This window comes from Pygocentrus nattereri, chromosome 11 (genome assembly GCF_015220715.1).
Source record: "Pygocentrus nattereri isolate fPygNat1 chromosome 11, fPygNat1.pri, whole genome shotgun sequence".
Classification (NCBI taxonomy): domain Eukaryota; kingdom Metazoa; phylum Chordata; class Actinopteri; order Characiformes; family Serrasalmidae; genus Pygocentrus; species Pygocentrus nattereri.
In genome coordinates, this window is record NC_051221.1 from 8,405,174 (window position 1) to 8,420,575 (window position 15,402).

The following is a 15,402-nucleotide window of genomic DNA, read 5'->3' on the forward strand; positions in this document are numbered from 1 at the left end:
TGTTTGGAGTCAATGGATTCTCTGTTCTTGTAGATGGAATAGAGAAAAATCACTCTCCGCAGGAAATGACCGAATGCTACGGACATGGCAGAAAGAGATTAGGCTGAAAACTGCTAGAGTATCCCTTCAAGTGCTTGGAAATTGGATAAATAGCTGGAACAGGCGCATCAAATCAGGGAAAACCCTAACCTCGGCAGCACTGTGGCCCTTCAGGGCTGGAATCTAACGCCGCTGTTCTACAGTGACACAGGGTAAGAGCGCAGAAATTATGGACTCACCCAGGCTCTTCAGGCCTTTCATACGCTCTCTCAGGACACTGTTCTCCTCCAGGAGCTGCCGATAGCTGCTGGCCTCGTCTTTGGCCTGACTCTCGCTCCCACCTGGGTCATAGATCCGATACGGGCCCTTTCCATCCATATCCGCCTACTCACTTACCATGCTTCCCTGCACTGAGACACAAGAGACAGCCTGAATCAGAACAGCTGCTCAACAGGACATTCAGAACCACAACAACAACAACAACAACAACAACAAAAAAGCTAATGGCATGTCACCCTAAAGCTGACCTACAGGCTTTAATGGACTCACAAACCAACAGACCATTTACAATTCAAAAAAGAGCCATTTGAATAATCCTGTGCTGGGGATTTCTGTTATAGGTATTTTAGACCCCGGTCATTTGAATACACCACTATAAAAACACATGCACTGAAAGTGTCTGAAACTGACGACATGGCCAGACACTATTAAAAGCCCAGCTGAATCATCTACACTCTTAAAAATATACAGTGCTTCAAGGGTTCTTGAGAAAAGGGAAAGGTTCTATTGAGAACCATGAACACTAACGGTTCTCTGCATGGTGCAATCATTCTTCACGTTGAGAGACAGTGTGCTGTATATGGTTCTAGAGAGAAATTTTTAAAAAATGGTTCTATAGAGCGCCAAAACATATTCTTCTGTTGTTACAAGCCTGACATAGTAAACAATAGAGGAAGCCTTTTTGGTGCTACACAGACCAAATGTCCTGTCTAGAATCCACACATTCTCCATCAATCTGAAGAACCATTTAAGCATGAAACGAGATTCTAAACAGAACCACTGGCTTTACTACGGAACCCTTAAAAGAACCATCTTTCCTAAGAGTGCACCTTCTTATTTCTGTTCTGGAGAGTACCCCCCACACAACTGCTAAGGTGGATTCAGCCACTCTACACGATGGGGATGGTATTCATCATAAGCCTTCGTCATTCAAAACGTGGACTTCAAAACCACACGTACACCCCCCTCCGTTGTTCATGATGTCTGTTCTCTCAGCTCCCACTCCCACTGAAGAAAGACAGCCAGGCTAAAAAAAACCTGAATTTGTGCAGTTATGCCGTTTTCAACGCGCCACACTGAGGTCTAAAGAGAAAGCGAACCGACTGAAAGCGTTTCGCTTTCCTTTGCGTGATGATAATGAGTCCAACGCAGCTCCTGAGGATCTGATAACTAAGACAAAGAGCCTGATAACGACAACCTGATTATTATTCTGTTCTACAGCACCTAAACTGCCCTGCGGTGGAAACACAGAGCCAGCCAGCCAGCCAGCCATCAAGCTAGCCTATTATTACGAGGCTTGAATCAGTTTCTCGCTTCAATTTCCCCGTTCCACCTTAAATGGCGCAGCAGCTACATACTGGCGCCTGTAAGTGCTGCACCATTTAAGGTGGAACGGGAAAATTCGAACAAGACGCTGGCGAATGCGAAGCCCAACTTCAGCCTCGTCCTATTATTTGACAGCAAAGCCGACGCATTTTTACAGCTAACGTTAAATCAGGGTTCGTTTCCCCGGTGTCTCCTCCACGAAGAGCCCAAACGAAAACAAAGCAGGTAACGCTAGAGGAGAAAACGACGAGCCCCATTTCGCCCGCAGCGTTAGAGTAAACAGTAGATTAGCATCAAGCTAACGGCAGGTGTTCTGTTTACGCTAACGAGGCTAGGCTAGCTAAGTTATTAAAGCGCCGCGGCGGCGCCTTGAAATCGCCGGTTCGGTTCACAAACGCGACGGCCAGGACGTTCAGACACGCAGCAGCTGCGAAAATGGCTGTTTTTCGTTGTTCTTCTCTGACCTGGTGTCGCCGTGTGTCGGAGGCAGCAGACGCTGCGATGAGATGAGATGAGCCTCCGCTCCGATCCTATCGGCAGAAACGCGGCGTAACCGGGGAAATTCCACCTAACAACGCTGATGTAAACAGCCGTGACTGACAGTGCTGCGGGCCAATGAGAAGCTGCGGTGGGCGGTCAAGCTAGCCAATGAGGATCTACAGTGGGCAGGGCCAACGGGCCATAAGCTTTGATTGCCAGCTGAGTGGACCAATGGTGAGATATCGTTGGCAGAACGGCGGCCCAATGGCGAAGCTCCGTTTTTCAGCTCTTTATCATTTTTTAAAGCGACAGTGGGCCCAAAGTCAGTAGTCACCAAACTTGAAGCAAAGTTTCTCACCCCTCTGCTCCATTTAGACCTTTTCCTGCTTTAAAACAGCCGCTTTAACTCAGTAATGGGCTGAAACATTGTTCTACAAAACTTGTGTTATAGGGTTTCGGCCTAATGCATACTTTTAAAATGCACCCATAATGGACAGGAGGCAAAATAATGCACAAATAAAGCCCTTCTTTCAGACTTAGGTCTATTTTATCATCATCATAACAAAAGCCGTTTTGGATAGTAAACACAGTGGCTATATTTGCGTTTTGACATTGTGACATCTGGTTCCCATCACCAGCACTGTGAAGAAATCTGAGTCTGTAAGTTTCTCAACAATGAACCACTTCACTCCAAACTACTCTGACTGACTTTGTTTACACCTCAGCAGTGGAATTACACAGAAATAAAAAAAAAAAGGCTGATGAAGTTATAATATCAATACCCTTTATTTCAGCCATGCGGTGGTTTGGACATATAATGTATTTTGCCAGGCGATAACAATAGTTATAATGACGGCTGTAATAGTAATGTGCTGGGCGATATGGCAAAAACATAGCATCGCCACACTCCAAGTAATTTTCAAGATGCCTAATACACATCACGACACGTTGTTTTTCTATGTGTTGCTTTTCTGAGCTTTCATAAGTTGTAAAAATGAGGAAAGTTCTATTATTCTATGATTTCTGACCCTTTCACAGTAACTGTGGTTAAACAGGACTGATTATACACTCTTTGTAATGAAACATACAGTCGATCAGTGTCAGTTCACTGCTCTAAATATCCACAAGAAGCTAAGAAACGTTTGCTGTGAAATAACTTATTAGACTAACTTAAACTAAACACTACAAGTTTAGCTCATTAATGCTTATTAACTGGTCATGAATATGTTAAAATCAGCAATAAGCAGTAATGACCTTGCTGTGCAGTGACCTTGCTACGTCTTCTCTCCAGCATTAAACACGTGGGCTTCATCACACATTCATATTCGTCAAATATAGCGGCTCACTTTTTATTAACATGTTATAACTGCTTATTAATCGTCTTAAACGTGTTTTCGACATAACCAACGACCATTAAAAACGCTCATGTTAAAGCATTCACAGACCCTTAATAAGGGTAGTAGTGCCTATTCATGTTATAACCAAGGGTCCAAGGATCGCTACTGGACACTTTTGCTTGGACCTGTATGAGGTCCAGTCAGGACCAGTCAGTCGAGAGTTTCATTACTTAGACAATGGGATGTTCAGATCGCTTGTGAAACGTATGACTTAATGAAACAGACAAGAGGTATGAAGTAACGTCTAAGCTATGAGGCTGTCAGTATTGGCTAACACTAGAAGCTTTGCTCCCAAGAAATTTCTCAAGTGACGTAAACGTGTACATCACCAGAGTAAACTGTTAGAGTTCGTAGCAGTCATATCAGACCAGGGACAGAGCCACAGCCAAAAGGATGAGCCAAAGGAAAATTAGGACCTTTCACAATTACGTGACTTAGGCCACAGGCCAAGTATTGATTCTGTTAGATGTGTTAATCTAAGAATTTTAAAGACGGACTGAGTCTGTGTGACTTCTGCAGCAGCGCAGACTAACATCCACAGTTTCAATGGCTTTTGTCTTTCAAATGTACTGGAAATAGCAATCGGCGCATGACTTAGTTCTAACAGCCTGGCTGCATTAGCTTTTGAAACGTGGCTCTGAAGGAACTTTTGCAGTTAGCAGCAGTTATTAATAACAACGATCTTGGTTTGCCATCAACGTGGTGTTTTGGACGTCACAGTGAAACGCTGATTTCTCTGAATTCTGAACAAAGAGGAAGCTTAAAGACCATTTTGAAGGTTTTCTGCTGATGATTTTACTTGTAGTCCTTCAAGTGGGCTAAATCTGTGAGGAAAGGAATACAGTTCATTTTTTATTACTTATTGTTGAGCCTTTCGAGTTGCAGACTGTACTTTCACTGCTCGGTTTACAGCGTACAAGCATAATCAGCGTTTACTGTAGAATAGACCAGCAATCGTTGAAAAAGGAGACAAAAGGAGGCCCGATCCAATGAAAAATCACTGATATCGTGCTAATGTCTTGGTAGCTAGCTAGCTAACTTTCCCGTTCCACCTTAAGTAGTCCAGCAGTTCTGAAGCCTGAAGCTCCAGAATTAAACTGCTGCACCATTTAAGCTGGAACTGGAAAATTTTAACAAGAAGCTGGAGAATATCTGACTTCAGCTTCACATCACTGAAGAATTAGAGGTGGGCGATAATAAATAATCCCCCCCTCCCTGCCCCACACACACACACACACACACACACACACACACACTTTGAAAGCATGTGATGCTCTAAATGTGACTAAAGCCCAGCAGTGAGGAGCTGAACTTTACCCTCCTCTGTCACTGTAGACCAGCAGGGGCGCCTACAGAGCAGCGCTAGTAGCTGATAATGAAGCGATGTCTTTTTTTTGTCCACTGCCCTTTGTAACTCCATTCCAAGGGGTTAGGGTGACACTCCAAAACAAGGGGTGAGGTAAAAAGAAGAAATGGGATTGGGCATAACACTCACCATCACTCTGAAACTGGGATGCACCAGCTGGTGAACTGCTAACTTTAAGTTAAGTGACCCTTATTAGTCCCACAATGGGGAAATTTCACCTCCGCATTTAACCCACCCATGCAGTGAATCACCACACACACACACACACTAGAGGGCAGTGTGCACACTTGCCCAGAGCGGTGGGCAGCCCTATCCGCAGCGCCTGGGGAGCACTTGGGGGTTAGGTGTCTTGCTCAAGGACACCTCAGACAAGTAATGTCGGCTCTCGGGATCAAACCGGTGACCTTCCGGTCACAGGGCTGGTTCCCTAACCTCCAGCCATGACCGCCCCCAACGCTAAGTGTGTGGAAGAGGCCACGCTGGAGAATGTGGATCTCCAGCTGGAGAATTTAATCTCGTGCTAAAAGAAACATTTCAGTGAAGAATCAAAGACACTTTCCACCAAATCACAGTCACGCTTGGTGTCTACAGTGCACTTTTTGAGCTTTAGCACTGGGGCTTCACTGTCAGCTAGCTAAGAAATAGGAGCTTGTGTATTGTAAACTAAAGCAATAATCCATGAGAGGCCCTGGGTTACGGTGATTTTATCATGGGAAAAAACTCCCTTCGTATATATTATATTCATATACACAACATTTTAGACAATTATTTAAGTTATTATCAATAATAACCAACATAAACATGTATTCTGCCAACACATGTAGTTCCTTTAGAGTGCGGTATTGTTGCTAAGCAACCATGTACCGCTGAACGAGGAGGAGAACGTTTGGCCGCCCGTCGCTGTGAACTGCAGCTATTTCATGATTTTTAAAACCTCTTTTTGTATAACAGTGAACATGTGATAACACAGCACTGCTTAATGTAAATACCTTCAGTTTATAAGAACCTTTTAGCCACCAAATCACCACCGCGAGTCTTCTGCCAGTCTGAGGGCGCCACTTTCCTCACGCTGGGGCTGAATCTCAGACGCCTCCCTGCTCCCTACATAGTGCACTACAGAGGAATTTAAATACTGACTCTTGCTTCTACAGACATTAGTGAAAGAATGGGTCGCTCTCAGGAGCTCAGTGAATTCCAGCGTGGTACCATGATCGGACGCCACCTGTGCAACAAGTCTAGTCGTGAAAATAGAGAGCTTCATGGAATGGGTTTCCATGGCCGCACAGCTGCATCCAAGCCTTACATCACCAAGCTCAATGCAAAGCGTTGAGTGCAGTGGAGTAAAGCGCTGCCACTGGACTCTAGAGCAGTGGAGACGTGTTCTCTGGAGTGACCAATCACGCTTCTCCATCTGGTAATCTGCTGGATGAGTCTGGGTTTAGCGATTGCCAGGAGAAACGATGCTTCTCTGACTGCATTGTGCCAAGTGTAAAGTTTGGTGGAGGGGGGATCATGGTGTGGGGTTGTTTTTCAGGAGTTGGGCTCGGCCCCTTAGTTCCAGTGAAAGGAGCTCTAAATGCTTCAGCACCAAGAGATTTTGGACAATTTCATGGTCCCAACTTTGTGGGAACAGTTTGGGGACGCCAACCTTCCTGTTCCAACATGACTGCGCACTAGTGCACAAAGCAAGTCCATAAAGACACGGATGAGCCAGTTTGGTGTGGAAGAATTTGACTGGCCTGCACAGAGTCCTGACCTCAACCCCATAGAACGCCTTTGGGATGAATTAGAGCGGTGACTGTGAGCCAGACCTTCTCGTCCAACATCAGTGTCTGACCTCACAAATGTGCTTCTGGAAAAACGGTCAGAAATTCCCATAAACACACTCCTAACCCTTGTGGAAAGCCTTCCCAGAAGAGTTGAAGCTGTTATAGCTGCAAAGGGTGTGTCAACTTCATATTAAACCCTATGGATTAAGAATGGGATGTCACTCAAATTCATATGTGTGTGAAGCCAGACGAGCGAATACTTTTCGACTTCGAACGTGGCTCAGCCAGTCTTATTTTAGGAACTGGAACTTTGAGCTTTATAATTATATGCTTGCAATAGTTCTATTAATTTTTTTAGAAAGACCAAACATTGCCTGCTTGACTACATCTAAGCGTACGTTCAAATTGTATAATAAAGGAGTTTTAAAAAGTACGTAAACATGGATACACTTTCAAAACGTGCCATTCACTCCCCAGTCCATAGAGTTCATAGAGGGACACTGCGCTGAATAAGCTCTATCTAGAACCATTTTCTTTACTAAAGAACCCTTGAAGAACCATCCTTTTTAAGTGTGTATACTAAAGCAGTGTTCTAGAATAAAGCAGTGTTCTAGAATAAAGCAGTGTTCTAGAATAAAGCAGTGTTCTAGAAGTACTAATCATGATGTACTCAGGAAAGCAGGACGTCACTGATCACAATAACAATCCCTTATCGTCCTCTATCTAAATCGTCTCACGCTGGTCTCAGTCTGCTTCAGCTGTTAAAGGGATCCTATCCCACATTTTTCTTGTACTTATTACCCCCCCCCTTTTTCTTCTTCCTCTGCTTTATGACACTCATGTGGTCCTTTGGTTATTCTGCACATAAAATACCCATAATCCATTTTGTCATGCCTTTTTTCCAACCTCTCTTTATCCTTTGTATTCAAACACCATGTTTTAATTTACTGTGCCTTTCAGTCTGACTGGCTGTCCCGTATCGTGCCTTGTTCAAAGATCCGTCTGAGTTAAAACACTCCTTATAACTTTGCTTTGAGTGGGTGGGGCTAAACTGCTGTAGCCTAAAAAAGTGTGACATCACAAAAACAGCGAATTAAAAACAGCCTGTTTTTGCAGCTTGGTGTTCATTTTTGGACTGTTTGGGGAGCGAAGGCCACATTTAAACAATGTAGTGATGTTTACACAGTATTTCAATTATCCATCCATCCATCCATCCATCCATCCATTTTCTAAGCCGCTTCTCCGTCAGGTTAGCGGGGGGGTGCTGGAGCCTATCCCAGCAGTCATCGGGTGGAACTATTTCAATTATAACTATTATTATTTAAAAAATGGGTGCTCTTTCTGGGTTGATACTCATCTACATGACCTTTGGTTGTTATGTACCAAAAATGCTCATAATTCATTTTTATCTTGCCTCCCTTTAACGGTCATAGTAAACAGCGTGTTTTAGTTACTGTGCCTTTAAGACTGATATATCGCTGTTGTCAGAAGACAAGCTTGCATCCCCCAAATAGTAACTTTACAGGAGAAGGAAAAAACCTGCTTTACTTTCAATGTAAGTCAATGGAACCAGACGTTTTCCATGGAATTTTGTGTTGTTTCTTTTGGTTCATTCATCAGGAAATTTATACACAAGGTAAAGGACAGTAGGGTTTTTTTAAATTATGTCAAAAACTGAAAAATGACTGGCTGTCCTACATTGTGCCTCATTCAAAAAGCAGTCTGAGTCTAAACCCTCCTTAAAACTTTGGTGTGAATGGACAGGACTAAACTGCTGCAGCCTGAGAAAGTGTGACATCACAAAAACAGTGAAAAGAGTCTGTTTTTGCATTTGATTTTACATAATAGGCCCTTTATATAATAAATATAATAATATATAATCATACAGACTTGCTTAAGCAGTTTCTGACACAGATTTATTGTCGTCTATAAACATGGACAAAAAATGTAGCTAGAAACACTAAAATTCATTTTAAAGTCCAAATATTGTTTTTTTTTTTTGTCCATTTCAATAGACTGCAGTGTCATACAGCGTGAGAAATCACATAAACCGTCACAGTGTGGGATGATTTAGTCTATATTACTATATAATGATGAAGTCTATATTACTTGCAATAGTGTTTTGCATCTACAACCCCATTTCCAAAAAAGTTGAGACGCTGTGCAGAATGTAAATAAAAACAAAAGGCAACGATGTGCAAATCATTTAAACCCTCTATTCCATTAAAAATACTACAAAGACAACATGACAGATGTTGAAACTGAGAAATTTGACTGTTTTTTGAAAAATATTTGCCCATTTTGAATCTGAGGCCAACAACATGTTCCAAAAAAGTTGGGACGGGGGCCTGTTTACCGCTGTGTTTCATCACCTCTTCTTTAAAACAACACTGCGTAAACGTTTCGGACCTGAGGAGATTTTTTCCCGTTCTAGTTTGATATGGGATTGTAGCTGCTCAACCGTTCTGGGTTTCCTCAGTCATATTTTTCATTTCATAATGTACCAAACATTTTCAGTGGTAACAGGTCTGGACTGCAGGCAGGCCAGTTAAGCACCTTGACTCTTTTAGTACAGAGCAATGCTGTTATAAAACATGCAGAATGTGGTTTGTCGTTGTCTTGCTGAAATGAACAAATCCTTCACTGAAAAAGACGTCGTCTGGATGGCAGCTTATGTTGGCAAAACGTGTATATGTCATTCAGTCTTAATGGTGCCTTCATAGATGTGCACATCACCCATGCCATACGTTCTAATGCACCCCCACACCATCATGAATGCTAACATGGGAACTGTGCTCTGATAACAAGCTGAGTGGTCTTTACCCTGGAGGGCACAGTGTCCATGATTTCCAAAAAGAACTTCAAAAGTTGACACTTTTCCACTTCCCCTCAGTCCATTTTAAATGAGATTGGTCCCAGAGAAGGTGGCAGCATTTTTCATAGTCGGATCTTTGATATTTTACATTGAGAAATGATTTCCTTGAATTGTTGCACTATTTTCCCACCCAGTCTTTCACAGAGTGGTGACCCCCTCAATCACGTTACTGACCTGTTGGTAATTAAAAACCCGGTGTTTGTTTAGCATTACACAACTTTACCAGCCTTTTGTTTCCCCGTCCTAACTTTTTTGGAACATGTTGTTGGCTTAACATTCAAAATGGGCAAACATTTTTCATTAAAACAATAAAGTTTCTCAGTTTCAACATTTTCTTTGTTGCCTTTGTACCATTTTCAATCCAATATAAGGTTTAAATGATTTACAGATCATTGCATGTTGTTTTTAATTTACATTTTACGCAGCGTCCCAACTTTTTTGGAAACGGGCTTGCATGTAAACATTTAAAGTTTCAAAACATACCATTTGCTTCTCAGTCCATACAGCCCTTATATGGAAACTAAGCTGTGAGAAGAGCCCATTTTATTCCTGTGATGTCACAAAAAAACTCATTTACATATATCCAAGTTCTCATCCTGCAGCAGCTAAGCCCCTCCCACTGATACTAAGGAGGCAGCAAACCAGAGCTCCTTTATGTGATACCCGTCTTAAAGGCACAGAAACAGAAGCTTGTTCAGGTCTGACGGATAAAGAGAGGTTGAAAATGGTCATTTAGAAATAAACGATGACCATCTGTAGCGTATAAAACCACTGAAGTATTATAAGTGGACCTCAAGGGAAAAACAAAATCCAATAAAAATGTACGACATGGGTATTTTGTGCTGTTCACAGTCTTTTTTAATGATAGCAATGACTGCAGTGTGATGTTTTGTGCTGCTTACACTTCTAATAAAGCGGCTTTATGGTAAAAGTATTTTTATTTGAGCGTCATTTTGTATTTCTTTGTCTGTGACAACACTGTGCCTCCTTCATCAGTGTGAAATCAAATGCGATCGATATCAAATTCAGTAATGCAATGAAGCAATTCCACTGTGACGGGGCCTACGTGAGGCTACAGACATCATCTGACTGTAATATCACAATAAAATAAATGACCTCAATATACTCTTATAAGGTCTTCAGTGCCATTCTTATGGGCCACCGTGCGTTAAAAGTTATGGTTATGCTTTCTTTGCAAACCCACTTCTGAGAAGTGTGGAAATAAATAGTGACATCTTGTGGGGATAAGAAAACGACTGTGGTTTTGGGGGTAGCATTCAGAATCCAGTGATGTACTAATATGTACTTCTACTCAAAGGAAATGAACCGGGGGGGATGTTTGGCTACCAAACTGAAATTGTGCTGACATTAATTGCAATGGCACTTTACGTTGAGGTAGCGAAGTCCGTACTTGCTGACTTGACTCTATTTGTTTGAAAGGAAATGTGTGGCATAGTTACATAAAAAGGGGGGGGTTTCCCCTGTTTTCTAAATTTCTGCATAATTAACTGGTTAAGATGTAAACAAAGTCATTCAAAGTGGTTTGGTGTGAAGTGCTCAGTTCTAGATAAATTTACAGAGTCAGAAGGGTTCACAGTGGTGCTGATAGGAACAGGACGTCCAGACCTAAAAGCTCCCTCGCAAAACGTCCTTACGTGAAATGGTTGCAAGTGCACTGCCTGATGTCTGAGTGCTTTACAAAAGACAGCACATAAAGTTTTGGCCCAAAATGTATTTCTAAAAGTCTGCCCTTCTATAAAAGTCACATATATTTCACGTGAAGAGTGAAACATGTTCATATGTAAACACATTTGCACAAGCAATCACTGACGTTTTCCTCATGTGAACACCTTTGCACAAGTAGTCACTTCCTTTTCCGCACGCGAACACGTTTTCACACGTTTTTTTCCAACATGAACCCATTTTCACAAGTGATTTCACGTGTAAACACATTTTCCCACAAGTGAACATGTTTTCAGAACAAATCACACGTTTTTCCCCCGTTTACACAAGAAACCACACAATGTTTCCACATGTGAACCCGTTTTTACAGTGAATCGCGTTTGTTTTTCCCCCCACGTCAACAGATTTTCACATGTAATCACGTTTTTCCCGCATTTAACCGTTTTCACAAATAATCACAATTTTCTCGCGTGCGAACGTTTTCACATGTCGATGTGTTATTTTCCACATGTGAACAGGTTTTTACAAGTTTACATTTTCACAAGTTATCGTGATTTTTTCTCGACCACACGTGAGCGCACTTTCACAAGAACGTGAACATGCTTGCGTAAGTCATCGCATGTTTTTTTTCCCCACGTGAGCACACTTTCCCGCGCGGTTGCGTGTTTTTTTCATGCGTGGTAACACATTTTTAACACGTGAAGCAACCTGTGAAATTCACGTGACCTTTCGGTGCCCGTTCACGGCAGAGAGGTACATGCAGGTCACTGCGAGGCAAAATAGTCCCCTCAAAAATTCCTCATCGTTTACCATGATCAACTTTGTATAACAAGTCAGATCGACCACACTGGGCGACTCCTGCTTCACAGAGTTCCTTAACTATTTCACATCTAAGACCATTTAAATCTAAACACTCAGAAGACGTGTGTGGTTTTGTATAGCAAATAATATTTGTGTTGCAAATACTGCGACGCCTGGTTCCTATAACCACCACTGTAAAGAGTCTCTACAGAGCACCACTTAACACCAAACTCTATTAAATGACTTCTATGCCAACCACTGAATTAAACAGAAAGTTCAGTGAAATCTCCCCTTTAAGCTTTAACATTTCACAGTATATTCTGACTGTATTCAGGCTCTATCACTTCAGCTTTCTATACATTGCACTCACCAGTAATGACAGTAAAAGTAGCACAACAAACACTGCAAACAGCTGTGGTATAAAAGCACTTAGTCTATGCAGAGGCATGCCTGGTGTGGGTAAAGCAGTGGTTGTGAATGCTAAGAGACAGAAATAACCCCCAGCAATTAAAGCCCTGTGGTAGATTAGAAAGAGATAGAGCAGTAGATGGACATTAAGCTTGTACGGTGCATGTAAATAGAGCTCTGTCTATCCAACAATCCGGCAGATCTGAATGAAATAATGTGACTGAATGGAGGATTCAGCAAAACAACCCAGCAGCCTTCAGTCTTCGGTTCAACCCAAGGCTTTTCCACAACAGCAGTGAAACGCAGGATATTTTATGCTGCTTTTGAGTCAAGCAACCTGCAGTAAACAGGCGCAAAGGCAGAGCTACAAAAGATAAAGTGAGGCGACATCAAAGCATATCTGAAAGCACATGTTACAGACACATTCATATACAGATTCACACGCAGACATAGCGTTTGCACACTCACCTACACATGACGCTTGTGTCCGTGAGGCGTTTTTTAAGGAAACTGGTGGCACTGGGGGAAGCGTTAGCTGTGTTTTTTAACACGAGGGGGAATTCCCACATAGAGAAAGGCCCTGATATTTTCAGCTCTAAAGGGGGGACCTGGTATGCGGCCAAGAGGCGGCCTACTTAAGTGTTACCACACAGCAGAAAACTTTAATAAGAGTCTGGACTGGTGTACCATATAACTTAGTTTGGCATCAGAATTTGCCCATTAAATCTATGGTTGGCCACTCAGTTTAATGCATGAGCCAGCTTGAAGAGCATGACAGCCTTCAATGCCGTGCCACAGCCAAGTTCACAACAACTGCATTCACTTTTCTCTGTTTAAAGCTGCACACTTTTTGCATTTCTAGTGCAAATATACATGACGTACGAAAGGCATTCACTCCTTTCATGAAAATCAAATAAATTAACTGATAAAATGAACATTATTTAATATAAATGTTGATTTTGTGTGTGTATTTGTGTGTGTGTGTGTGTTGGGGGGGGGCAGTTACTGTGCTGTGCAGCCAGAGAGTTTGCACACCCACCTGTTATTGCTGAACCTAAAAATGAATATGCGCATATTTTATTAGCATAATTTTGCATCACCTTTGTTCCAGTGTCATTAACTGTGCCTAAATGTTTGCGCTCTATTTTTCTCCACTCATGTCTTGGCACAGAGCAAAATTTCACATGCATATTTCTAATGACCAAGGTGTGCAAGCTTCAAGATTTCCCAGCATGTTAAGCTCAGCGAACAGAAACTGTGCACTGGAATGTGCCCAGAACATGTCCTATAAGTGTTTTGACTGGGGATGTTCAAACGTGTGCATACGAATGCATGTGCTTATTTTTATATCACCCCTTTTCCCTACATCGCTGCCTGTGCCCGTGCACTAGAGAACACAACCTCCTATTGCACTCGTCTGTTTGCACGCTCCGTTTTCTCTGCGTGTTTGCGCTTGCAGACGCCGAGGTCAAGCTGCAGAGCTCAGTCCTGATCATTTATTTGGATGTTTTTCTCTGGGCTCGGCGCTGTTGTTGCTGCTGCAGCATAATCAATGTAGTCTGGGATGTTGGCCTACTGCAGGGGATTTCCTACCCTCGCAAGCCTTTTTTTTCTTCTTTCCTCTTTTAACTCAAAGATGGCCTGACAACAGCTGCATACACACATGCACGCACGCACGCACACACACACAAAATGTGCACACAAGCACACATACACACAGCGACATACACAGACGTGAAGTGATGTGTGAAGGGCTTCTTTCATAGCAGCTGGCTGACAGGCTGTAGGGTCACTAATGGGCCCGCTGAACAAAGCCTAACATGCATTTACTGTGTAAAGTCAGAGACCACCTCCCTTTCATTTCATTTGCCGTCAAAACAGCCTTGAAATACTACTTTTTTTCGGAAAGGATGTGTTGCTGTCAAGACATTGTTACTGAGAAAGAAAACAGAAAAAAAACTGAACATTTGCACTAGAACACCGAAACCGATGTGAAGTGAGCTTCTATGGACTGTTGAGTCCAAATTGGGATTACCAGAAACTGCAACTTCTAAGACTGAACTTGGGGGGGGGGGGGGTTTCCCTACAGATTTCTTTAAAACAATCCGCCCCTAAAGAGTGGAAGCTGAAATAAAGGTAAAGTGTGGACACTCGAAATGCTGAAAAAGCAATAGGCGTCATGTTTACTTGAGGCTTTTATGTCATTTTCTGATAAATATGTTTTCCACCGTCTTCCTGACATTCAAAAATTCTCAAAAAAGTTGGGACGCTGTGCAGAATGTACATTAAACCAAACTTCAATGACGTGCAAACCATTTAACCCCTTTATTTCATTGAAAATAGTTCAAAGACAACAGAACATATGTTGAAACTGAGGAATTTCAATGTTTTTTTTAATTTGATGCCAACAACACGTTCTAAAAAAGTTGGGACGGGGCATGTTTTACTGTGTTTCATTACCTCTTCTTTAAACAACACTCTGTAAGCATTTGGGAACTGAGTGAAATCTTTTCCCATTTTTGTTTGATGTAGGATTTCAGCTGCTCAACGGTTCAGGGTCTCTTTTGTCATATTTTTCATTTTATAATGTACCAAACGTTTTCAGTGGTGACAGGTCTGGACTGCAGGCAGGCCAGCTTTAACACCTGGACTCTTTTAAAACAGAGCAATGCTGTTGTAATACATGCTGAATGTGGTTTGTCGTTGTCTTGCTGACATATTCAAGCCATTCTCTGAAAAAGACGTCGTCTGGATGGCAGCGTATGTTGGCAAAACTTCTATATATCTTTCAGTGTTAATGGCGCCTTCACAGTTGAGCGTATCGCCCATACCATCATGAATACTTGGGAGCATTTTCAATGGAATATAAGGTTAAATGATCATTGCATTTTATTTTTGTTTACATTTTTCACAGCGGCCCAACTTTTTTGGAAACGAGGTTGTAAATGAAGGGTGGCCTCTGACTTTTACACTGTGCTG

The 15,402-nt window shown here is 42.2% G+C and overlaps 1 protein-coding gene across 3 annotated transcripts in view; it reads right to left on the reverse strand.

Moving 5' to 3' along the window:
* tnip1 (TNFAIP3 interacting protein 1) overlaps nt 1–2,230 on the reverse strand; it is a 34,570-nt gene extending 32,340 nt beyond the window's left edge. For 2 of the 3 annotated variants that reach the window (XM_017688055.2, XM_017688054.2), the window contains exon 1: nt 279–438. In XM_017688055.2, the coding sequence (XP_017543544.1) occupies nt 279–417 (139 nt within the window). In that variant the 5' untranslated portion in view covers nt 418–438. Of the gene's footprint in view, nt 1–278; nt 450–2,108 lie in introns of those variants that run through there. The other variant, XM_017688053.2, reaches the window with a different exon arrangement.
* Between the last annotated feature and the right edge of the window lie 13,172 nt (nt 2,231–15,402).